We start from the raw sequence: 27508 nt of genomic DNA, 5'->3' as shown, positions 1-27508 counted from the left end.
TGTAAACAGGAAATGAAACGTACGGTGATATCCGCGCGTTTTTTCTTCTTCTTCCGGGGGCGGGTGGTTGCTTACAGTAGAAGAAGAAGCGCTTCCTGTTCTATAGGGGCGGGTGCTTTCCTTGGCGGTTGCTTGCGTAGAAGAAGAAGCGCTTCCTGTTCTACCGGGAAAAAAGATGGCGGCTGTTTACCGAAGTTGCGAGATCGAAACTTTATGAAAATGAATCGTAATAAAGCGCACCGGGTTATAAGGCGCACTGTCAGCTTTTGAGAAAATGTGTGGTTTTTAGGTGCGCCTTATAGTGCGGAAAATACGGTAGGTTAAAAAAATATGTATTTAATCAATAAAGAATTAGAATATAACGATATATATGTCTCAGCTGTAAACACCTACCTACAGTCCTAAATACATGGGATTTAAAATAAATCTATATGTTAATCTTATCCAAAGTCAAATATAAAGGCGCACAGGCCCCAATGTGGCCCCAATGTGGCCTCAACGTCACTTGCATGTGCACTTTGATAAAGTGAAAACAAAGGAAGTTGACAGGGAGGAAGTTCCTACTACTACTAAATTAAATAAAAATCGCAACACTTTAAAAATTTGTTTTTTTACATAAAAGGAAATTAAAGTAATATAATGTATGAATGGAGGTAAAAAGTTGAATATATTTAGGAGGGCTCTAATCTTTTAATGGCTGTTAAGTAAAGGAAGCACGTGAATCTACGTCAGCTTTTTTTTCCAAATCACATTTAAGCAAATGTGCCAGAGATTCAATTCCGGTCCTTCAACAATCACTATAAAAATCAAAGTATATGATATATATAAATAAAGATACATATCCGTATATTACATATAGCCTATTATTTTGGCATTATTGACAAGTGATACACGGAAAATGTTATCATCTTAAATAGACTTTGCTAACCGAAACCGTTAACCGAAACCGAAACCACAAATGCTGTGTCCTTGGGCAAGACAATTCACCCATTTGCTCCTAGTGCCACCCACACTGGTTTAAAAATGTGACTTAGATAATGGGTTTTATTGTGTAAAGCGCTTTGAGTCACTAGAGTAAAGCGCGAAAAAAATATACATAAATATGATTCAGTTCATTCTCTTTCCTCACGCACACAAATGACCAAAGCTGACGAAAAAGTCAAATACGAGTCACATCCAGGTAGGATTGCTTTTAGACTGAAGTCACATTTAAAAAGATCTGATTCAAATTGGATTCAGGACTACTTCCTAGTGTGGCTTAAATCTGATGCCAAAAGATCAGATTTGAAGCACTATGGAGTGTTTAGACAGGCAAAAAAAATGTGATCTGTGTCACTCAAAGACAAAAAAAACCTGATTTGGTGTGCAGTGTAAATGGGGCCAAACAGTCTCAATCTTGTGACACTTTCAGAGAAGTAATCAGTGGGAATCAGTGGTCAGCAACCAGCCTTGGCTTAGTGATGTAAAGCCAAATCTCTCAAATATTAGCGCAGCAGGAACCACAGTTGTCAACCACAAACCTAATTTTGGAAGCAGTGCCATACACCATAAATGTACCCACATCCAAGTCAAGAATCTTTCAAAGAAGTAAAAAAGACACTTGTGGCCACCGACCATATTCAAACATCCGGAAACACAGAAGAGGCAAAAGGCGGAAAGTCTGATCTCTCTGCTTCCCTAAGGCTCTCTCTCCTTGCGGAGCGTCAGGTTACACATGTCAATTGTAATGTTTTAGGAAAGTGTCAAACATTACAATTCAACTGTTCTTACTATATTTCGTCTCTGAATCAATGGAAAACAAGTTGTAGATACTAGCTGGCTTTTAGCCTTGAAATTGCTATTGAAACCCTGACGTGACGTGTTTGTCGCACTAGCAAAAATGCTAATAAGACGACCAATAAATATCACTGTTTTAAAGGCCTACTGAAATGCCATTTTTTTATTTAAACGGGGATAGCAGGTCCATTCTATGTGTCATACTTGATCATTTCGCGATATTGCCATATTTTTGCTGAAAGGATTTAGTAGGGAACATCGACGATAAAGTTCGCAACTTTTGGTCGCTGATAAAAAAGCCTTGCCTGTACCGGAAGTAGCAGACGATATGCGCGTGACGTCACAGGTTGTGGAGCTCCTCACATCTGCACATTGTTTACAATCATGGCCACCAGCAGCGAGAGCGATTCGGACCAAGAAAGCAATGATTTCCCCATTAATTTGAGCGAGGATGAAAGATTTGTGGATGAGGAAAGTGAGAGTGAAGGACTAGAGGGCAGTGGGAGCGATTCAGATAGGGAAGATGCTGTGAGAGGCGGGTGGGACCTGATATTCAGCTGGGAATGACTAAAACAGTAAATAAACACAAGACATATATATACTCTATCAGCCACAACACAACCAGGCTTATATTTAATATGCCACAAATTAATACCGCATAACAAACGCCTCCCCCCTCCCGTCCATATAACCCGCCAATCCAACTCAAACACCTGCACAACACACTCAATCCCACAGCCCAAAGTACCGTTCACCTCCCCAAAGTTCATGCAGCACATATATTTCCCCAAAGTCCCCAAAGTTAGGTACGTGACATGCACATAGCGGCACGCACGTACGGGCAAGCGATCAAATGTTTGGAAGCCGCAGCTGCATGCGTACTCACGGTACCGTGTCTGCGTATCCAACTCAAAGTCCTCCTGGTAAGAGTCTCTGTTGTCCCAGTTCTCCACAGGCCAATGGTAAAGCTTGACTGTCATCTTCCGGGAATGTAAACAATGAAACACCGGCTGTGTTTGTGTTGTTGCTGAAGTCGGCCGCAGTACACCGCTTCCCACCTACAGCTTTCTTCTTTGCTGTCTCCATTGTTCATTGAACAAATTGCAAAAGATTCACCAACACAGATGTCCAGAATACTGTGGAATTTTGCGATGAAAACAGACGACTTAATAGCTGGCCACCATGCTGTCCCAAAATGTCCTCCACAATCCGTGACGTCACGCGCAGGCGTCATCATACCGAGACGTTTTCAGCAGGATATTTCGCGCAAAATTTAAAATTGCACTTTAGTAAACTAACCCGGCCGTATTGGCATGTGTTGCAATGTTCAGATTTCATCAATGATATATAAACTGCGTGGTCGGTAGTAGTGGGTTTCAGTAGGCCTTTAATGATTTTACATCAATATATGTAAAGAATACATTCATCATGAACAATGTAACATCACAGAACTTTCTCATCAATTACTTGTATTTTACAAAAAAGCAGTGTGTGTTATATCCATCATTGTTTACTAGAAATTAATTATTATGGTTGAGGAATCATACATATTGCCATTTCGGAGATGGCAACACAATGCTTGATTTGAAAAACATGCGATTAATCCAATTTACAAATTGATATTTCATAGCAATATCATGCTCTCATCACCATCAGGGGTAACCTTTGTTTTAAAGTTCCATCCATCCATCCATTTTCTACCGCTTGTCCCTTTTGGGGTAACGGGGGGTGCTGGAGCCTATCTCAGCTGCATTCGGACGGTAGGCGGGGTACACCCTGGATAAGTCGCCACCTCATTGCAGGGCCAACACAGATAGACAGAACCGGTACTTCTCAAACAGAGTATAGTACCGTTTTTGATTCATTAGTACCGCGATACTATACTAGTACCGGTATACCGTACAACCCTAAGTCATAGTGGAAATCAACATTTTTTAAACTGTCCAGGCCTTTGGGTTTGTCTTCTAGGCCGCATGCATGGCCTCCTGAACAGTTATTTCTGTTTCACAATTGGAGCATTAGCTGAAGTATTTCAAAACGACGCAGCGTTGACTTCTCTCCTTGCCTGCTAGGCTCGGTTGTCACATGACCTATCAAGCTGCAGCTCTTGCAGTTTGCAAGGCACGTTTAGCACATGGGCGTTAAAAAGCAAATGCACTTAGAGTACTTGTTACACACACTTACTACCTACTGTGTGCACGCAGAAAGACATTTGTTGTCAATTAATCATCAATGAGTCCCTCTTTTTGAAGCGCCCTTCTCTAGAAGCCTCCGTCCAAGTAGCGGGAGCCAAGACGGCGTATTTTCCCAAAGTGTGCACATGTAATTTGCGTATGTATTCTGTGGGTGACATTGTTTTCACCAGGAAGGATGAGGTCACCTACCTAGGTTCCATTCTAGAGGCTAATCTTTCCTGTGATAAAATGGCAACCAAGGTTAAACAAAAAGGTCAACCAACGAACGAGATTTCTCTATAGAATGTCCTCTCTGGTCAACAAAAGCACCATGAGGATTCTGGCGGGAACTCTCGTTCAACCCTTTTTCGATTACGCATGCACCTCCTGGTACCCTAGCACCTCCAAAACCCTCAAATCTAGACTCCAAACATCCCAGAACAAGCTAGTCAGATTACTTCTAGACCTCCACCCCAGATCACACCTCACTCCTACCCACTTCTCCAAAGTGGGATGGCTCAGGGTGGAGGACAGAGTAAAACAACTTGCACTGAGCTAGTCTATAAAATCCGCTACACCTCCCTGATACCGAAGTACATGTCAAACTACTTCCTTAACGTAAATGACCGCCATAACCACAACACCAGGGGAAGCTCCACTAACCACGTTAAACCCAGATTCCGATCTAACAAAGGTCTTAACTCATTCTCTTTCTATGCCACATCAATGTGGAATGTGCTCCCAACAGGTATAAAAGAAAGGGCATCTCTATCCTCCTTCAAAACCGCAATAAAAGTACACCTCCAGGCAACTTCAACCCTAAACTAACACCCTCCCCGGATTGTTGTTAATAATCAAATGTAAACAATCAAATGCAGATATTTTTCTTATGCCTTCTGATCACTCTCTCTCTATGTCCACTACTTGCTGTACATATCCTACCAAGTCAGACCTACACTGTTTCAATATCCACTTCTCTGTTCTCAATTGTTGATGACTGATGATAACAACCAAACCTAACCACCCTGCCCCCCCCCCCCCCCCCCCCCACACACACACACACACACACACCCCGAATTGTAAATAATGTAAATAATTAAATGTATACACCCTGATGATTATTTTGTGTGATGACTGTATTATGATGATAGTATATATGATAGTAGATATCTGTATCATGAATCAATTTAAGTGGACCCCAACTTAAACAAGTTGAAAAACGTATTCGGGTGTTACCATTTAGTGGTCAATTGTACGGAATATGTCCTTCACTGTGCAACCTACTAATAAAAGTTTCAATCAATCAATCAATGCGTGTGTGAGTATTACAGTTTTTGTATGTTTTATCTAATGTAGGTTCTTGCGTGCTGCGCGATGCATCCGGACTGTTAAACGACACCATGTCTTCTTCCTCCACCAATACGTGTGTTACTTTGGCTTGTCAGTATGGCTGGGACTTCACTGACTGCATCAGCAACAACACTTGTGTCTTTGGCATCAGTAACTACTATCAGGTAGTATGCACTCACCTCATCAAAGTATTGTACTGAATAGCATCCAGTTTCCCACCTAGGCCTTCAGTCATGTTCGACTTCAATGATTACCTCTCAAAATACCATCATTTATATCCCCAAATGACCATTGCTTGCGAAATACTATACAGGAACACATTGGGGCGGTATAGCTCGGTTGGTAGAGTGGCCGTGCCAGTAACTTGAGGGTTCCAGGTTCGATCCCCGCTTCCGCCATCCTAGTCACTGCCGTTGTGTCCTTGGGCAAGACACTTTACCCACCTGCTCCCAGTGCCACCCACACTGGTTTAAATGTAACTTAGATATTGGGTTTTCACTATGTAAAGCGCTTTGAGTCACCAGAGAAAAGCGCTATATAAATATACTTCACTTCACATTTACGCACTACTGTGCAATGAATACCTCAACAGTGTACAAAACGGGTTATTTTCTGGCGCATTTAAAAATCAATAAACCCGCATCAGCAATTAAAACAAGTCTCATGTACTGTCAAAATTAAAATTTCAAAAAACATATTAAACGTGAAGAAATTAAGAAATAAAATATTTGAACTCACAATTTGTAGCACCCATAGGACGCCGTATAGGAGGCCAGTGGTACCCCTCGTCGATTCGAGTGGAAATGGCGGGCATTTTCCCATTTCATCGCCGACATCGTCTCGCAAGATGTAGTTTCTCTTTAAATATTCTTCTTGAAAATGGCCTTGTAAATATAAATCCATCCATCTGCCACCTAATCAACGTTTTGTTCTCCTTCTTGTGGGTCAACACTTCCTGCTTCCTGCTAAGTTGCAACTAGTGATTGGATACTCACTTTGGAATGACAAGTGAGTATCCAATCACAGTCTCGTTAACATCAAGTTACCTAGATCAGTGTTTTTCAACCACTGTACCGCGGCACACTAGTGTGCCGTGAGATACAGTCTGGTGTGGGTTAAAAATATTTTTTGCAAACCAGTAATTATAGTCTGCAAATGATGTGTTGTTGTTGAGTGTCTGTGCTGTCTAGAGCTCGGCAGAGTAACCGTGTAATACTCTTCCATATCAGTAGGTGGCAGCCGGTAGCTAATTGCTTTGTAGATGTGGGAAACAGCGGGAGGCAGTGTGCAGGTAAAAATGTATCTAATGCTTAAACCAAAAATTAAAAAAAGGTGAGTGCCCCTAAGAAAAGGCATTGAAGCTTAGGGAAGACTATGCAGAACGAAACTAAAACTGAACTGGCTACAAAGTAAACAAAAACAGGATGCTGGACAACAGCAAAGACTGACTGTGGAGCAAAGACAATGTACATGACATGACAATCAACAATGCCCCCACAAAGAAGGATAAAAACAACTGAAATATTCTTGATTGCTAAAACAAAGTAAATGCGGGAAATATTGCTCAAAGGAAGACATGAAACTGCTACAGGAAAATACCAAAAATAAGAGAAAAAGCCACCAAAATAGGAGCGCATGACAAGAACTAAAACACGACACACAGGAAAACAGCAAACAAGTCCAATTAAGTCAGGGTGTGATGTGACAGGTGGTGACAGTACACCTACTTTGAGACAAGAGCTATAGTGATGCATGCTTGGTTATGGTTTAAAGTCATATCCAACAATTGCGACAACGACTTTTTACTGTCAACTGAGTTTTGTTTTATAATGATTTCTGCTGGTGGTGTGCCTCCGCATTTTTTCAACGCAAAAAATGTGCCTTGGCTCAAAAAAGGTTGAAAAACACTCACCTAGATAGGCTACTGTCAACAACTTGTGAATCAATTGGCTATCGCAACTGTCTATCAACTGTATGTGTTCTCAAATTCATCCGCTAACAGTCCCGGTGAGTATCCAATCACAGGACACGTAAATGTCACGTTAAACCTTAGCCCAGCTAGAAGGCTTTACTGACAACAACTCGTGATCTGATTGGCTATCGCAACTGTCTATCAACTGTATGTGTCCGTTCACTTACAGTGCACAGACGCCTGCATTGTTGATTCTGAAGGCCTCTGGCAGATTTGGTACAGCATGGCAACATAAGCTAGCTGAATTCTGATTGGATACAAACTCTAGCCTATAATTAACAGCAGTGGAAGGAGCATAATATGATATGAAGAGAATATGAATATTTTTAGATATTTAGGGGAAGTAAATTAGAAATGACTCTTGTCTTTAATTATGATCATGATTTCTGCTTATGTTTGGCCAGCAGAGAAGGCCTTGCTGGCCCTGACGGCACACCACTGATAGCATCATGTATGTAGTAAGGGTGCCCCGAATTCATATGGATATTGGCTATCGGTCCGATACCAGGAAAAAACAAGTATCAGATGTTATGGACTTGCATGTAAAATATCCGAGATAAACAGTCCTGCAGGATGTTTACTTGTGCAAAGCTGGATATAGACATAGATAGATATCCAGTTAAAATCTAAATGGCTTCCAAATAAACAGACAAGGTTGGTCTTTTCTTGTATTTTAGTGTCGCCACTAGGAGGTGTAATATTCTATTATGGTCAATAAAACATCAAAGTTTTAGTCTTCGCATGCTAGTGATTGTGTGGTTGATTCAACAAGCCCCACATTTCTTCTGCTACTATTGTAAACTTCAAGTCTACGTATACTAGAGATGCACGGATAGGCAATTATTTCATCCGCAACCGCGTCAGAAAGTCGTCAACCATCCGCCATCCACCCGATGTAACGTTTGATCAGAACTTCACCCGCCCACCATCCGCCCGTTGTTATATATCTAATATTAATAAAAAAAATTTAAAAAAGGGTGAAAACTACGCGAATTGCACCTTGTGCAGACAAGATTTTTCGATCGGACACGGAGGAATTAGCGATGTAAAAGACCACGTTGGGACAAAAAAACACAAGTCTAATGCCGTTGCTAGCGATACAAGTGGAAAACTTTCAACGTTTTTCGTCGCCCAAACAGATTCTTTGGATGTGATGAATGCCGAAGTTTTATTTACGGAGGCAATAATTGAGCATGGACTTCCAATCGCACTGGCTGATCACATGGGACAGTTAATAATGTAATGCAACCTTTAAAAATCATTACGCGGTGATCGCGATCCCAAAAATAAACTTTTCTTGCATGATAATGTCCTGAAAAATTCGCTTTATATTACTATAGAGTCCTTTTAACGAATGAGTTTGATGGTTTATCACAAACCTTAAATGAAAGAAGTCCTTTGTTCTCCTGCACCGCATGCGCAATCCTGTCGGCTGTATTTCACAGCACGACATACTGTAAAAAGTGTTTATACTATTTATACTTTCAATTAACAAATTGAAGTCTTGTGAAAGGTTGACAGGATAACTGGCATTAACTGTCAAAATAATTTCAAACTATTGAAGTTAGCTTACAGAATAAACATGTCAATCAACCCATATGATTTTTGCTGTAATATTTTTGTTTTGAAAAGTCACTGTGACTGATAGAAAAGTGATGGTTTTAGCAACATTTTAACCTGTCTGAATGCTAATAGTCATTTTGCGTCGGGGGGCGAAGCCCTGAACCCTCCACCAGGACTTTGTCCTGGACCTACCGGGGCCTGCGGCCCTTGGACCCTGGCTACTAGGTTTTTCTGATTTAAAAGTTGGCAGGTATGGTGAGGTTATAAAGCTTTTGCCTGTTAAAGAAAGGAGACTGATCCAATGCAGTACAGTCTTTCGCGTGCCACGCTGTCACGACCCAGACGCACACCAGTGCGCAATCATATGGGAGCCGCGCTGAGCGCACCTCCAAGCGCGTCTCGCTGCCGGCGACGGCCAGATATGGGCCCACGCTCCAGCGCCATCCATTTTCAGGGCTAGTTGATTCGGCAGGTGGGTTGTTACACACTCCTTAGCGGGTTCCAACTTCCATGGCCACCGTCCTGCTCTCTATATCAACCAGGGTGAGCCCCACCCCTTTCATGAGCGCACTACGCGCGGAGTGACCCCTGTTACGCGCCCCCGGCAACAGGGGTGGCAAGCAGGTAAGCTGCGCGGGCGGAGCGCGCGGAGTGACCCATGTTACGAGCCCCCGGCCACGGGGGTGGCGGGCAGGTAAGCTGCTTACCTGCTGCGCGTGACGCCGGCCGCGGCGAAAGCGGACGAGGCGGGGTGTCGGTGCGGTGGGCGCGGTAGTGACCCTGGACGTGCGTCGGGCCCTTCTCGCGGATCGCTTCAGCTACGGCTCCCGGTGGGGCCCTCTCGGGGGAAGGGGCCTCGGTCCAGGACCCCGGCGAGGCGTCCCTTCTCCGCTCCGTAAAAGTGTCCATCTCTTTTCTTTTTTTTTCTTCTGTTGTGGCATATGCAGCAGGTGCCTGCTCGTTTTTCGTATGTGGGTAACAACATTTAACTATGTATATATATTTCCGAATTGGTTTAACTGCCACCCGCAAAAAAAAAAAAAAAAAAAAAAATTAATCCGCCCGACCCGACCCGCGAGCGGATAAAATCTTAGTTTTTTTAATTTCATCCGCCCGATCCGCGGATAATCCGCGGATAATCCGCGGACTCCGCGGTTGTGTCTGCAAACCGCGCATCTCTAACGTATACCTATGTGTGGCTGCCATCTACTGGTAACACTCATCATTACACCCCCCCCTTCCAACAAGTTAACATAACACAATATGGGCCTGATTTACTAAGATTCAAATACCATTACCCCTAAAGAGGTTATGCAAAAAATAAAATAGTGTGTACTTTGAATGGGCGCGTTGAGCGTGATATACTAAGTGCGTGTGCAATTTTTTTAAATGAGGATTTTGCGTGCATACAGGGTTTTTACAAATTTTCTTCATATTCATGTTATTTTGTTCCTACTTGTGTGCTATGTAAAATCTATGACACCTTTTCTGATTGGCAATCTACACAACAGAAACATTTGCACGCTGTCACTTTCTGACTCTTTTCTTTCACTTTCACATTCAGTGCATCTGGAATGACTGAAACGCAAGAAAATGCATAATGAAAGGCGTCTTTTCTAAACTAATATATTATATAAATAAATAAAAAAAAATTAAAAAACCGCCACAACGCATCAATTGAATTAATTTTATTCAGCCCTGTAAGCAATCCAGCAGCAATAAAATCATAAAATGAAATTGCTGAACAGACAATGTCTAATATTCACTTCTGACTTTACACCAAAATTTTGACACACACGTAGGATGGAAAATTGTCGTTAGTCCATCGTGTGTCTGAGCACTGATCCTGCAGCCATGTTTGGAACTGTCTGTTTGCACGTCCCTCTGACACATGCTAAATAAAACACCAAACATTGCTCACAAAACTGTAAGATACATTTGCATTTTCTCCTCCAAGTATTGTGGGTGTTTTGATGATCAGCACATATTTTACCTATAAATGAAGACTAAGATGCAAAATGGATTGAACGGTTTATTCTAGGGGCGGCATGGCGTGGCGCAGTGTTTTTCAACCACTGTGCCGCGGCACACTAGCGTGCAGTGAGATACAGTCTGGTGTGCCGTGGGAGATTATCTAATTTCACCTATTTGGGTTACAAATATTTTTTGCAAACCAGTAATTATAAACTGCAAATTATGTGTTGTTGTTGAGTGTCGGTGCTGTCTAGAGCTCGGCAGAGTAACCGTGTAATACTCTTCCATATCAGTAGGTGGCAGCCGGTAGATAATCGCTTTGTAGATGTTGGAAACAGCGGGAGGTAGCGTGCTTTTAAAAAGGTGTCTAATGCTTAAACCAAAAATAAACAAAGGGTGAGTGTCGCTAAGAAAAGGCATTGAAGCTTAGGGAAGGCTATGCAGAACGAAACTAAAACTGAACTGGCTACAAAGTAAACAAAAACAGAATGCTGGACGACAGCAAAGACTTACTGTGGAGCAAAGACGGCGTCCACAAAGTACATCCGAACATGACATGACAATCAACAATGTCCCCACAAAGAAGGATAAAAACAACTGAAATATTCTTGATTGCTAAAACAAAGTAGATGCGGGAAATATCGCTCAAAGGAAGACATGAAACTGCTACAGGAAAATACCAAAAAAAGAGAAAAAGCCACTAAAATATGATGATTTCTGCTGGTGGTGTGCCTCCGCATTTTTTCAATGCAAAAAATTTAGCCTTCGCTCAAAAAAGGTTGAAAAACACTGGCGTAGCGGGTAGAGCGGCCGTGCCAGGGTTGCAGGGAAACCTGAGGGTTGCAGGTTCGCTCCCCGCCTCTTACCATCCAAATCACTGTTGTTGTGTCTTTGGGCAGGACACTTCACCCTTGCCCGCGGTGCCGCTCACACTGGTGAATGAATGATGAATGATAGGTGGTGGTCGAAGGGGTCGTAGGTGCAAATTGGCCACGCTTCCGTCAGTCTACCCCAGGGCAGCTGTGGCTACGAATGTAGCTTACCACAACCAGGTGTGAATGAATGATGGGTTCTCACTTCTCTGTGAAGCGCTTTGAGTGTCTAGAAAAGCGCTATATAAATCTAATCCATTATTATTATTATTATTATTCTGCTCACTAAGCAGACGCAATCCACTTTGCACATGTTTCATAGATCGCCTTTAGATAAAACTGATACCAAGTAGTGTGCCATTAAATGACATGCATTCAAGTAAATAGAGGTGGCAAGTAAAAATGTTTAAAAAAAGACAATACAATTTTATTTGTGTACAAATATTGGTTTTTTTTTTTTTTAAGCAAATTTTAATTCTGCAAACGAGTAATCGCCTGTGATTGGTCATGATTCATCCAAATTCCAAAATGTGATTAATCTGATTACAAAAATAATTTCAATAATCATCAAATGTGATGATCACACTAGTATCAATGGCTACTATTCCCTATGATGTGTGTGAACTAATCACTATGCTGGTTGTGCATGTACAAACCCCGTTTCCATATGAGTTGGGAAATTGTGTGAAGTGAAGTGAATTATATTTATATAGCGCTTTTCTCTAGTGACTCAAAGCGCTTTTACATAGTGAAAACCCAATATCTAAGTTACATTTAAACCAGTGTGGGTGGCACTGGGAGCAGGTGGGTAAAGTGTCTTGCCCAAGGACACAACGGCAGTGACTAGGATGGCGGAAGCGGGGATCGAACCTGCAACCCTCAGGTTGATGGCACGGCCACTCTACCAACCGAGCTATACCGCCCCTTATTGGATATTGTGTTGGATGTAAATATAAACGGAATACAATGATTTGCAAATCCTTTTCAACCCATATTCAGTTGAATGCACTACAAAGACAAGATATTTGGTGTTATAACTCATAAACTTTATTTATTTTTTGCAAATAATAATTAACTTAGAATTTCATGGCTGCAACATGTGCCAAAGTAGTTGGGAAAGGGCATGTTCCCCATTGTGTTACATGGCCTTTCTTTTTAACAACACTCAGTAAACGTTTGGGAACTGAGGAGACACATTTTTTAAGCTTCTCAGGTGGAATTCTTTCCCATTTTTGCTTGATGTACAGCTTAAGTTGTCCAACAGTCCGGGGGTCTCCGTTGTGCTATTTTAGGTTTTATAATGCACCACAAATGTTCCATGGGAGACAGGTCTGGACTACAGGCAGGCCAGTCTTTTTTACTATGAAGCCACGTTGATGTAACACGTGGCTTGGCATTGTCTTGCTGAAATAAGCAGCGGCGTCCATGTTAATGTTGCTTGGATGGCAACATATGTTGCTCCAAAACCTGTATGTACCTTTCAGCATTAATGGCGCCTTCACAGATGTGTAAGTTACCCATGTCTTGGGCACTAATACACCCCCATACCATCACACATGCTGGCTTTTCAACTCTATGCCTATAACAATTCGGATGGTTCTTTTCCTCTTTGGTCCGGAGGACACGACATCCACAGTTTCCAAAAACAATTTGAAATGTGGACTCGTCAGACCACAAAACACTTTTCAGCTTTGTATCAGTCCATCTTAGATGAGCTCAGGCCCAGCTAAGCCGACGTTGTTTTTGGGTGTTGTTGATAAACGATTTTCTCCTTGCATAGGAGAGTTTTAACTTGCACTTACAGATGTAGCGACCAACTGTAGTTACTGACAGTGGGTTTCTGAAGTGTTCCTGAGCCCATGTGGTGATATCCTTTACACACTGATGTCGCTTGTTGATGCAGTACAGCCTGAGGGATCGAAGGTCACGAGCTTAGCTGCTTACGTTCAGTGATTTCTCCAGATTCTCTGAACCCTTTGATGATATTACGGACCGTAGATGGTGAAATCCCTAAATTCCTTGCAATAGCTGGTTGAGAAAGGTTTTTCTTAAACTGTTCAACAATTTGCTCACGCATTTGTTGACAAAGTGGTGACCCTCGCCCCATCCTTGTTTGTGAATGACTGAGCATTTCATGGAATCTACTTTTATACCCAATCATGGCACCCACCTGTTCCCAATTTGCCTGTTCACCTGTGAGATGTTCCAAATAAGGGTTTGATGAGCATTCCTCAACTTTATCAGTATTTATTGCCACCTTTCCCAACTTCTTTGTCACGTGTTGCTGGCATCAAATTCTAAAGTTAATGATTATTTGCAGAAAAAAAAAAGTTTATCAGTTTGAACATCAAATATGTTTTCTTTGTAGCATATTCAACTGAATATGGGTTGAAATTGATTTGCAAATCATTGTATTCCGTTTATATTCACATCTAACACAATTTCCCAACTCATATGGAAACGGGGTTTGTACACCATGCAGTAGTTGTTGCTCTTCTTCATGGATGGTGATCAATAATGATCAAAATGACATCATCATGTGATATTGTTGTTAAGTGGTATCAAGTCAAGTTTTCTTCTGCAGACGATGAGCATGGTATCAGCTTTCTCCCCCCTCATTACCGCTGGTATCTTCGGTGCAACGCTCTCCTCTGCTTTGGCCTGCCTGGTATCGGCACCCAAAGTCTTCCAGGTACTTGTACACGCTCACATGTACTGCAGTAGCAGGAATACACATTCATGACATAACAAATAACACTACGTCATGTTATGGTAGATTTATTGAAAACGACACGGACTAAAAGAAGAAACTTTCTCATCAAGCTTCTTGTTGATGCTTTGTGGTCCATTCCAGTCTTGTGCAGGTCCACAATCTTTGACAGCTCTTTGGTTTTGCTGGTGGAGAAGTTTAAATATAGTTTAGAAACGTAATAATGAGTTGAGATTCGGAGTACTTTCTGAAAGGGAAACTGCACATTGTTGGGGGAATTTTGCATATCGCTCACTATCATTATGAAAGACATGACATGACGAAGGAAGGATTTTTTTTTTTTTATGCATTCGAATTTACAGCGGAGCCAATGGGACATTCTCTATTTTGATTTAACCATTCAAAATCTATTTGAACAATACTTACATTATATTTCGTGTTTTTAAAATTAACCAAGTATTCTTTACATTGTTATTATAAGCACTAACGCAGACAAACTATTTATACAATTTCAACATGATCGACTGACGAGGTGTTTCCTCGCTTCCTTGCTCCCTGGAAGTTTATTATTATCATTATTATTATTATTATTATTATTATTATTATTATTATTATTGTAGAGGTAAATTTGAAATAGGGACAGATACAAAAACAGACATCTGAAACAGTTATCCAATGTATGCATCATAGTGTTTGTAGCCAAAGCTAATTTACAACACTTGTCCCCAACAACAACAACAACACAGATCCAACATCATTAAAATAGGAAAATAAAAAATAGAATGAGTCGATAATAATGATAATGGTAATAATATAGACAAAGTGCAGACTAGATAAAAAGCAATTAGTAAAAATTTGTAAAAACTAAACATGGGAACATGATTGTTGCTCAACTAGCCATAATTTTCTTTGTTTTTTGAAAGTGACAAGTGAAGGTATACTTTTCAAAGTGTCCGGTAAAGAGTTCCATAGAAGTTAATTTAGCATTTAACTTCTCAGCAACTAGAGTACAGGTCTTACCTGATGTATATACCACTGTGTCATCCGCATACATCTGTAAATCTATATCTGTGCATACATCTGATAGGTCATTGATGTATAAACTGAATAGTATCGGTCCCAAGACACTACCCTGAGGTATCCCTGTTTCTATTTTGCAGAAGGAAGATCTCACATTATTAATGGTGACACATTGTTCACGGCCCTATAGATATGACTCAAACCAGGACAATGACTGTTTGAATAAATTGAATTCAGTTAGTTTTGAAATTAAAATGTCATGATTGTAGATCATAAATCATGCCTCTCACCTGGAAAGTAGATGGCTGAGGATGTTCTCCGACAAGTTGGTGCACTTAGACAGCGATGTAGGAACTGAAAAATGGCGAGAACGACACCAAACGACGCTTGGTCTCACCCGTTTATTCACAAAGATTATGAGTCATTCTTCACCCAAATGGGAATATATGAACATCCTAGCAGTTGGCATCCTACTGACAGCAGACCTTGTACAGTAAGTGATGTATTATTATGTTTGTTGGCTCTCATGAAGTCTGCAGTGAGCATAAATCAGTGATGAATAAAAAAAAAAGCAAACGTGACACGTTTTTCAAATGAATGTGCCACTTAAAATACATAAATGTTAAATGTTATTATAAATGTGCCTGTTACTATATTACATGTATACTTACATCATGTGTATAAAACCTTAAGCTGTTTGTTTACATGCTTTTTTTATTTATCTTTGCTATTTGGACTTATTGGACCCTAATTAGAATAAAAACTAAGAATCATCTTTTGATATGAAGTACACAAGCAAGTACTTCATGTTTAGTGACATGCTGATTCTTATTTTTACACTTTTTTTTCCAAATTCCATTGTATGTTATACTCTTCTGACACCACCAGATAGCGGTATAAGTGTCCACATACGCCGCCATAGGACCCCAATTCAGTAGTGTACACAATTTTGGAAATAAGAGCTAAAAGGTGCTGCCACGCATGTGGCCACTAAACCTTTAGAGCAGTGGTTCGTAACCTTGTTGGAGGTACCGAACCCCACCAGTTTCATATGCGCATTCACCGAACCCTTCTTTAGTGAAAAATAAAATGTTTTTTTCAATTCAAGAAAAAGTTATATGTTTTTTTACTGGTGCACAAAATGAACCATGCATGAACATCACCTTGTTCAAAGAACAAAACCAATTTGTTGTGAATTCATGCACTGGCATGAACTCACAACAAATTACACACGTTACACACATTAACATGAATTGATTAGCGTGCACCCCGACTTAAACAAGTTGAAAAACTTATTCGGGTGTTACCATTTAGTGGTCAATTGTACAGAGTATGTACTTCACTGTATAAACTGTACTGTTTCATATAATGTATTCTCTTCCTTTGCAATCTGCTAGTAAAAGTTTCAATCGATCAATCACACAACCTGCAAATCAGAGGAAAATTAGAGGGAACATTGTTTGGGGGTATCCATAATACGCCGATAGGGAGAAGTTTTTATTTACATGATAAGTCGGATGTGTCTTTACCTCCGTGGCGGAGGCTCTGCCGAACCCCTGAGGCCGACTCACCGAACCTCTAGGGTTCGATCGAACCCAGGTTAAGAACCACTGCTTTAGAGGTTGGAGGTGTTTGGATATTTTTAAGGGTTTTATATGCAGAATTGAGCGGCTCCCATGGGCTCCCTTTGAAGCAACTTTTGATCCATTTTTAATTTAATATTTCAAATGCAACATTTTTTTTAAATCCATCGTCATTTCTCTCATAATTATTGTGAACGATAATTCTCTCCAAAAAGTGCAGTTCCCCTTTAAAGGGACTCATTTGTGTATTTCGTGGACATATAACCCCAAAAAAATGCGTTCATGTTCATTTATTGAGTTGAAATAAAGTTGAAATAAAGCTACCATAAAAATGTACTGTTCATATGTTACTAAGGTGCTAAATTTACAAACTCCGCAGCTTATGAAATATTTATATTCCCCACTTTGTCAAATGAAGCTTCTTTGCTTGTTCATGACTGATATTGCACAAAATGATGTTTGTTGTTTGCAGTGTCTGTGTGAGGACAAACTCTACCCTCTCATTGGCTTCTTTGGAAAAGGCTATGGTAAAAACCAGGAACCGCTGCGAGGCTACCTGCTGACGTACATCATTGCCATATGCTTCATTCTCATTGGTGAGGCTTGAAACATGTGACCAGAGATGTTTAAAAGTTGCAGTATCAATCAATCAATCAATGTTTATTTATATAGCCCTAAATCACAAGTGTCTCAAAGGGCTGCACGAGCCACAACGACATCCGCGGTACAGAGCCCACATAAGGGCAAGGAAAAACTCACCCTAGTGGGACGTCGATGTGAATGACTTTGAGAAACCTTGGAGAGGGCCGCATATGTGGTAACCCCCCCCCCTGGAGACCGAGTGGGTCTGACATAATATTGTGAAAGTCCAGTCCATAGTGGATCTAACACAGTAGTGAGAATCCAGTCCTTAGTGGGGCCAGCAGGACACCATCCCGAGTGGAGACGGGTCAGCAGCGCAGAGATGTCCCCAACTGATGCACAGGCGAGCGGTCCACCCCGGGTCCCGACTCTGGACAGCCAGCACTTCATCCATGGCCACCAGTAATACAGCAGTACCTCAATTTAGGAGCTTAATTGGTTTTGTGACAGAGCTCTTGATTCAAAACACTTGTATCTCAAATCAACTTCTCCCTTTGAAATCAATTTACCCCCCAAAACAGCACAACTTCAACATGTACCATGCCTTTATATTTATACATATATATATATATATATATATATATATATATATATATATATAATCGGGCTGTCAAACGATTAAAAATGTTATCGAGATTAATCGCTGATAGGTATGATTTGTCATCATTACGTAGTGTACCCTAGACAGCTCATTTTCAGGGGGAGTGGCTTCATATTGCTGCATGACAATGTTTTAACCTTCTCTGTTAATTAATACAATGTAATATTGTGCCTGCTAATCATTTTGTAATTGACGACTCAACCAGAACATGTTATAACAGAATTTGCACAATATTTCAGTCAGCCAGAAAAAATAGCATTTCTTTAGGTGCAAATATAACGGAATAACATTACAAAACATCTCTGACAAAGCATGATCGTAATGTATGACTAGGCCACCTACTCAGTGGCCTAGTGGTTAGAGTGTCCGCCCTGAGATCGGTAGGTTGTGAGTTCAAACCCCGGCCGAGTCATACCAAAGACTATAAAAATAGGACCCATTACCTCCCTGCTTGGCACTCAGCATCAAGGGTTGGAATTGGGGGTTAAATCACCAAAAATAATTCCCGGGCGCGGCCACCGCTGCTGCCCACTGCTCTCCTCACCTCCCAGGGGGTGAACAAGGGGATGGGTCAAATGCAGAGGACACATTTCGCCACACCTAGTGTGTGTGTGACAATACTTTAACTTTAACTTTAACTTGAGTTTGTTAATATCAGGGTTTCCCTTAAATTGCCAAAATACGTGTGGTGGTGGGGGTGTGGTCAAAATGACGTCATCGCATGATTTGCTATGATGCATATAATCTTTAAAAAGGGATGTGAATATACATTTAAAACACATTTGTTATTATTAAGTATAGTAATAACATATATATTTTTCGTGCATTATATCGTGTTCTATTTTTAAATTGTTGCTGCTTATTGCACTTTGTTGACATTTGAATTTTTTTTTTAAAGATTTTTCCAATCCCTCAGTCACTTTTTCTGTAATAAAAACGATCGGCAACAAATCTAGCATCCATTTTTGGTGTTATTGGCGACTGTATTTGTGTTTAGAGACTCTGTTTAGATATTTCTGTCGCGCCATGTCCGTGACAAAAAGCAAACTTGCTTCGCTTTGCTGGGAGCCTTTCTCTCATTAAAAGCCACCAGTGTCATCCTAAATTGTGAAGAGTGCCCTCCGCAGGTATATCTCGAATATATTAAAGTACGTCCACAGTGCGGACACGCTGCCTCCGCTCGATACAACTCTGTGTGTATGGCTGCTGTTAATGTGTATGTTAGTATGTTATGATAGTCATTTTTCCCATGGTCTTTGAACACACATGAGCAAAAAAACTAAGTGAATATAAACTGACCTAACAATTATTTTAAATAATCATATAACCTGTCATTATTCACTTGAATATGATTATAAATATGACAAATTTCCCTTAACGTTAGAGTTTAAAGCAGGGGTGTCCAAACTTTTTCCACCGAGGGCCGCACACGGAAGAATTAAAGCATGTGGGGGGCATTTTGATATTTTTCATTTTCAAACCATAACAAAATATATGGATTTTTTTTATATATTTTACCTTTAGGGGTTCCGGGGACCATAAAGGGTCTCAGTCATTAAAATGTTAAAAATAAATCAGATTATTAATTTTTTTAATTATTTAACACTTACAGTAAATCTCTATATCAACTTCAAGTTGATATAAAGTAATAAAAATAAAAAATAAATGTTTTATGGCTTTTCTGTCAAAAACAATTTAGTTTTTTTTATAGTAAAACTGAAATATGCAGTATTTAGTAATTAGAGCCCTAAAAGATCAATATTGCAGGACACCATTGATTTTAATTATTTCTTATTTTTGAGTAATCACAGTGAGAAGATAAAAAGGTGCTCCACTCATAAAGTGATACATTTTTATTAGGTTTTTCTTTTACTTTCAACACTTAAGTTACGAGATCAACTTCAGATATATCTGCCGATTTTACGCTGGAACTATTATTTTGTTTGTTTTATGCGCTTTTGTCAAAGAAAACTTGTATGTTTTTATATGGCTACTACTCAATATATGCAATATTTACCACATAAAACATTTTAAAGTGAAATATTTGAAGTAATTGGAGCCCTGAAAATAATTCATTATAACATGGATTTTTTTGTCATTATTTTTTTTTTGCGAGCAATGGCAAAAAAAGAAAAAGAAAGAAAGACAAAAGAAAAAAAAACAGCCTGCATGGCAGTTTTTGTGTCAACATTGCAACTTTTCTCGTTAGATTTCACCTCATTCCACTTTTTTATTTTTACAATAGTATTTCCAGAATGTGTGGCGGGCCGGTAAACAATTAGCTGCGGGCCGCAAATGGCCCCCGGGCCGCACTTTGGACACCCCTGGTTTAAAGTATATATTAGTTCAGTAGGATTATTACCGGTGGATAATATGAAACATAATAATAGGTCATCATTATTACGATTATTGTTATGATCAGGGAAGTGTTGCTTGCAGCGTGATCCCAAAATACAGAGAAGAGCAGGCGGAATGCAGGTAAAGATGTTATTTGGGGGCAGCATGGCTCAGTGGTAGAGTGGTTGTCTCCTAACCTGAATGTTGCGGGGCCGCCTGTGACCATGTCGCTGAAGACCCAGTTACACCCGATGCTGCGTAAATGTGGTCGAAGTTTCAAAGCGTTTTGAGTACCGTATTTTCCGCACTATAAGGCGCACCGGATTATTAGCCGCACCTTCAATGAATTACATATTTCATAACTTTGTCCACCAATAAGCCGCCCCGGATTATAAGCCGCGCCTACGCTGCGCTAAAGTGAATGTCAAAAAAACAGTCAGATAGTTCAGTCAAACTTTAATAATATATTGAAAACCAGCGTTCTAACAACTCTGTCCCAAAATGTACGCAAATGTGCAATCACAAACATAGTAAAATTCAAAATGGTGTAGAGCAATAGCAACATAATGTTGCTCGAACGTTAATGTCACAACACACAAAATAAACATAGCGCTCACCTTCTGAAGTTATTCTTCATTCGTAAATCCTTCGAATTCTTCGTCTTCGGTGTCCGAATTGAAAAGTTGCGCAAGCGTGGTATCCAAAATGGCCGGTTCCGTCTCGTCGAAGTCATCGGAGTCAGTGTCGCTGTTGTTCTGTGAATCCTGCCTTCCGGAAAGCTCGGACCACAGTTGTGACCGAAATATCTGCCCAGGCATTTACGATCCACTGGCAAATGTTGGCGTATGTCGTCCGGCGCTGTCTGCCCGTCTTAGTGAAGGTGTGTTCGCCTTCGGAGCTGTGTGAAAAAAGCCACCCGGCCTCTTCGCGTAAACTTCCCTTAACCACTCGCTCATCTTTTCTTCATCCATCCATCCCTTCGAGTTAGCTTTTATGATGACGCCGGCTGGAAAGGTCTCTTTTGGCAAGGTCTTCCTTTTGAATATCACCATGGGTGGAAGTTAGCATGGCAAGCTAGAACCACAGTGAAGGATGACTTCTCATTCCCTGTGGTGCGAATATTCACCGTACGTGCTCCCGTTCCACAGTGCGGTTCACAGGAATATCAGTTGCTGTGAAATACGGTAGTAATCCGTGTGCGGATGGAGAGATTGCGTCTTTTTATGAACCGGATCCTTGTCGCTTAGTAGGAGCCATTTTGTGGTCTTTACAGATGTAAACAGGAAATGAAACGTACGGTGATATCCGCGCGTTTTTTCTTCTTCTTCCGGGGGCGGGTGGTTGCTTACAGTAGAAGAAGAAGCGCTTCCTGTTCTATGGGGGCGGGTGCTTTCCTTGGCGGTTGCTTGCATAGAAGAAGAAGCGCTTCCTGTTCTACCGGGAAAAAAGATGGCGGCTGTTTACCGAAGTTGCGAGATCGAAACTTTATGAAAATGAATCGTAATAAAGCGCACCGGGTTATAAGGCGCACTGTCAGCTTTTGAGAAAATGTGTGGTTTTTAGGTGCGCCTTATAGTGCGGAAAATACGGTACCTTAAAGGACCTTAAAGGGAGGAAAGCGCTATACATGTCGAATCAATTTAGCGTATAAAACATAAAAGCTTGTGCAGCTGGTATGTGCACTGGAAGCGCAGGGGAAACTATGCAGGTACAAAGCAAAACAGACTAAAAGCACACTAGACAGAATAGAAGCAATGATCCAGTGTTTAAAGGTCAGGACTGGCATATATAGGAACACCAGGAACATGTATGTCCCGACTGCCAGTCAGGAATAGGTGTGGCAACCAGCGCTCAGTGACAGACGATTAAATGACACAGGAAGTCAAACCTAACAATAAAAGCGCCGGACAGGAAATAACATACAGAAACATAAGACAAAGAACACACCCGTCATGACAATTATATAACGATTAGTGCATCTCCTGGTTTCCATCTGTCTTAGTTTACAACCTGTGACGTCTCTGTTTCTAAGTTTAAGTGAGGGTCTTTGAACATATCACAGTTAGATGCAACAAGATGCAAACGCAAAACTTGTATTTGACTTTCTCTTATGCTTCTACAAATAGATGTAATACATTTTAATGTTTTTTATCACTTCACTCTTGTTCCAAAATGCATTTGCTGTGTGTGAGTGCTTAAAAGTGAGCGTTGATGATTTTGTGACATCTGTGTTGATTGAAGTGTTCAATGCTGGGTTTGCCGCTATCCAGGTGGAATAAACCATTTTGTATTTTTGATAGGGGGTGAAGATTGTCTAACACCACAGGTGTCAAACTCAAGGCCCGGGGGCCATATCTGGCCCGTAACATCATTTTATCTGGCCTGCAAACACCTGGAAATGATATGTGTCAATAAAGTACTTAGTATTTTCTCACTAAATGTAATTAACTTTTTTCATTTTGACAGAAAAAATATATGTACTGCTTGAAATTGCATACATTTTAAACTTTATTAGTATCCAATATTGCAACAAATATTACATGATACTATCATACTTTCCAAACATGTTTTTGTCTAAATAAAAATACTTAACTTTACAGCAAATTACCCATCAACTCCATAAAAATGACAATAAATTTTACGTACTTCTTTACAGTATATTACTGTAAATTGAAAAAAACAACTAATGTTTTTTGCGTTAAAATACTGTTAACTGCGCTGCCAGTTTTTGACTGTAAAATCTACGGTTGTTGTTTTTAACGGTGTATTACTGTAAGTGGAAAGACAGTACATTCGTTTTTACAGTGGAAAAACTGTCCGCTAAGTTGCCAGAAAAAAAAAAGAAAGAATGTGTAATTTTTTGCCATTAACAATATAATGTTGTAAAAACCAATGTAAAATTCACACAAAAATTCTGGCAACTAAGCTACCAGCTTAAAAGGAAAACAGTGGTACTGTTTTTCCATTTACCGCAAAATGTTTTTAAAAAAACACTATATTTTACGGTAAGATTTTGTGAATGTAAAGTTTTTACTGTAAAATCAACAGACTACTTAAAACAATTGATATAATTTATAATGAAATCCAGAGGCAAGTTCATACATTGTTCGCTGTTACAAGCGGCCCTCTGATGGCAGCCATAACTGTGATGTGGCCCTCAATGAAAACAAGTGGATTCCTAGTTTTAATTGGAGAGACATTCATATTTAACCATATTTAATTTCATGGACTATACTAATGTTGTATTAGCATTTATGACATATTTATGATAACTTAACTACTTAAATGACAGAAAGAACATCTCCAAACTTTACAAAAGCCCAGGGGCTCTGGTACAACATGCATTCACCCCAAATGTGGGAGTGGTAGTGAAAAGGGGAAAAAAAAGTGGGCAGCAGTGGGACTGAAAATGTTTAATTTGTTCACAGTTAATTTGAATGTCCAGGATAAGTGGAATGTGTTGATGGTGGAATGTTTTGAATCGGTTGAGAAAGGGAGTGTGGTGAATTATACCGTGTACCATTTTCTTATATGATTGTGAGGTAGTATGTGTTCACAGAATCCTTTAGAGCAGTGGTCCCCAACCACCGGCCCACGGCCCGGTACCGGCCCGTGGATCGATTGGTACCGGGCCGCACAAGAAATAAAAAATTTAAAAAAATGAAATAATTTTTTTAAATAACTTTTTTTTAAATTTTTTATTAAATCAACATAAAAAAACACAAGATACACTTATAATTAGTGCACCAACCCAAAAAACCTCCCTCCCCCATTTACACTCATTCACACTCATTCGCACAAAAGGGTTGTTTCTTTCTGTTATTATTATTTCTGGTTCCTACATTATGTATCAATATAGATTAATACAGTCTACAGGGATACAGTCCGTAGCACACATACTTGTATTTTTTTATGACAAAAAATAAAAAATAACCCCCCCCCCACACACCCTACTCCCCCACCGGTCCGTGGGACAAAATTTCAAGCGTTGACCGGTCCGCAGTTACAAAAAGGTTGGGGACCACTGCTTTAGAGGATTGTTCTACGAAGGAAAGATGCCCTTAGATAGCTTCAAAAGTGCACATGTCCATCACAAGTGCTCCAGTGAGTGGTGGCTGTTGCCCCCAGGCAATTGGAATCCTACAGGAATGCAGGTTTGTACTTTAGAAGTAAGTGTAAAGACATTAGTAACATCTGGTAGGAAGCCCTCACAAGTAGGAGTAGAGGATAGGGGTTGGAGGTCACCCGACTCAAACCGATCACAGGAAATAGGCTGACTGGCCAAGCAACAAGCTGGGTGTTGTCCAAATTGGCCGGCCCCAAGGCCAGAACAACAAAGAGTAACTGTCTTCGTGTAAAATGTATTTAAGAACAGTTGTCCAAGAAGACAGCAGAAGAGTAATCAGGCGCATACTTTTTCTCCTGGAAACTGCAGTTCCAGTCTGAGGCTCACTGAAACAAATAAAGTCACACGACCATCAAATATACAACAGGAGAAAACAAAGGTGGACGAAAAATAGAGCGGAATAATAATTGTGTGCATGCTTCTCAGCATTCACACAAGTCTGCTGTGACAAGTATTCACACAAAACATGTTTCAACTTGCTACAATGTTTTTTGTTGCATTTGTCTCAGACAAACAATTTATTCACATGTTTGTCTTTGGGCTGCAGCTGAGCTGAACACGATCGCCCCGATCATCTCCAACTTCTTTCTGTGCTCGTACTGTCTGATCAACTTCAGCTGCTTCCACGCCTCCATCTCCAACTCACCCGGTAGGATCGCACACCTCGCATCGCCGAACGTCACTATTTGATACAAATCATGGGTATGACACCATACGATACATAGGCCATATTGGGAAACACAGTCAGCCTTGTTTATTGCAGCCAATTGGTATCTGTGTTGCCCCTGCGATGAGGTGGTGACTTGTCCAGGGTGTAGTCTGCCCTCCACCCGAGTGCAGTTGGGATAGGCTGCAGCCCCCCCTCCCCCGTGACCCGAAAAGGGACAAGCAGGAGAAAATGGATGCATGGATGGATGGTATATACTGTATGATAGATGGTCCAATCAACCCATATATTTTGTGTCAGAGTTTTACAAAGTTTTCACTGATACTGCAATAACGATATTGCAGCCTTAACTATTGCTGGATATCGATATCGATCCGATATAATATCAGCACCAATAAAAGATATGTTTTACCTATTTTTTTAGAGTGGAATGTTAGAAAAGCTTGATCAAGTGATATGTTGTTGACATCACGTGGGCACAGAATCCTGGTACTGCTGGATACAAGTCTGGACTGTTTACTACTCAGTTGTAATACCCTGTTTTCTTACACTTTTTCGTATCATTTGCACGTATGCATTCATTTCAGTTTGTCCTTGATGCTTTGCCGTAGTCAGGAGTAGTCTTTGCCATCAAGTAGAATGTGCCAGTTTTGCGCTCATTACACACAAGCTGTTTGATTGGAACGTGCATCTAAGTTGTAGTTTTCAGTGCCAAATTTGGTGGTTTGCCGTGTAAAATCGCTAATGCTAATCAGTAGCATGCATATTCAATGTAAATGACCGTTTTTAAATGGATAATTTAGTGTATTAGGGAAAGTTCCTTTTGGGATGTACAAACCCCGTTTCCATATGAGTTGGGAAATTGTGTTAGATGTAAATATAAACGGAATACAATGATTTGAAAATCCTTTTCAACCCATATTCAATTGAATGCACTACAAAGACAAGATATTTGATGTTCAAACCCATAAACTTTTTTTTTTTTGCAAATAATAATTAACTTAGAATTTCATGGCTGCAACACGTGCCAAAGTAGTTGGGAAAGGGCATGTTCACCACTGTGTTACATGGCCTTTCCTTTTAACAATACTCAGTAAACGTTTGGGAACAGAGGAGACACATTTTTTAAGCTTCTCAGGTGGAATTCTTTCCCATTCTTGCTTGATGTACAGCTTAAGTTGTTCAACAGTTCGGGGGTCTCCGTTGTGGTATTTTAGGCTTCATAATGCGCCACACATTTTCAATGGGAGACAGGTCTGGACTACAGGCAGGCCAGTCTAGTACCCGCACTCTTTTACTATGAAGCCACGTTGATGTAACACGTGGCTTGGCATTGTCTTGCTGAAATAAGCAGGGGCATCCATGGTAACGTTGCTTGGATGGCAACACATGTTGCTCCAAAACCTGTATGTACCTTTCAGCATTAATGGCGCCTTCACAGATGCGTAGTTACCCATGTCTTGGGCACTAATACACCCCCATACCATCACAGATGCTGGCTTTTACACTTTGCGCCTATAACAATCCGGATGGTTCTTTTCCCCTTTGGTCCGGAGGACACGACGTCCAGTTTCCAAAGACAATTTGAAATGTGGACTCGTCAGACCACAGAACACTTTTCCACTTTGTATCAGTCCATCTTAGATGAGCTCAGGCCCAGCGAAGCCGGCGGCGTTTCTGGGTGTTGTTGATAAACGGTTTTCGCCTTGCATAGGAGAGTTTTAACTTGCACTTACAGATGTAGCCACCAACTGTAGTTACTGACAGTGGGTTTCTGAAATGTTCCTGAGCCCATGTGGTGATATCCTTTACACACTGATGTCGCTTGTTGATGCAGTACAGCCTGAGGGATCGAAGGTCACGGGCTTAGCTGCTTACGTGCGGTGATTTCTCCAGATTCTCTGAACCCATTGATGATATTACGGACCGTAGATGGTGAAATCCCTAAATTCCTTGCAATAGCTGGTTGAGAAAGGTTTTTCTTAAACTGTTCAACAATTTGCTCACGCATTTGTTGACAAAGTGGTGACCCTCGCCCCATCCTTGTTTGTGAATGACTGAGCATTTCATGGAATCTACTTTTATACCCAATCATGGCACCCACCTGTTCCCAATTTCTCTGTTCACCTGTGGGATGTTCC

The 27508-nt window shown here is 40.6% G+C and overlaps 1 protein-coding gene across 1 annotated transcript in view; it reads left to right on the top strand.

Moving 5' to 3' along the window:
- Positions 1-27508, top strand: part of slc12a3 (solute carrier family 12 member 3) — a 152449-nt gene that overhangs the window by 71116 nt on the left and 53825 nt on the right. The window contains exons 10-13 of the mRNA XM_061928125.1: positions 5307-5464; positions 14266-14373; positions 17467-17590; positions 25248-25349. Coding sequence (XP_061784109.1) covers positions 5307-5464; positions 14266-14373; positions 17467-17590; positions 25248-25349 — 492 coding nt within the window. The remainder of the gene's footprint in view (positions 1-5306; positions 5465-14265; positions 14374-17466; positions 17591-25247; positions 25350-27508) is intronic.

This window comes from Nerophis lumbriciformis, linkage group LG35 (genome assembly GCF_033978685.3).
Source record: "Nerophis lumbriciformis linkage group LG35, RoL_Nlum_v2.1, whole genome shotgun sequence".
NCBI lineage: Eukaryota > Metazoa > Chordata > Actinopteri > Syngnathiformes > Syngnathidae > Nerophis > Nerophis lumbriciformis.
The sequence above is the reverse complement of the archived record's forward strand: the minus strand, read 5'-3'. Positions and strand labels throughout refer to the sequence as shown.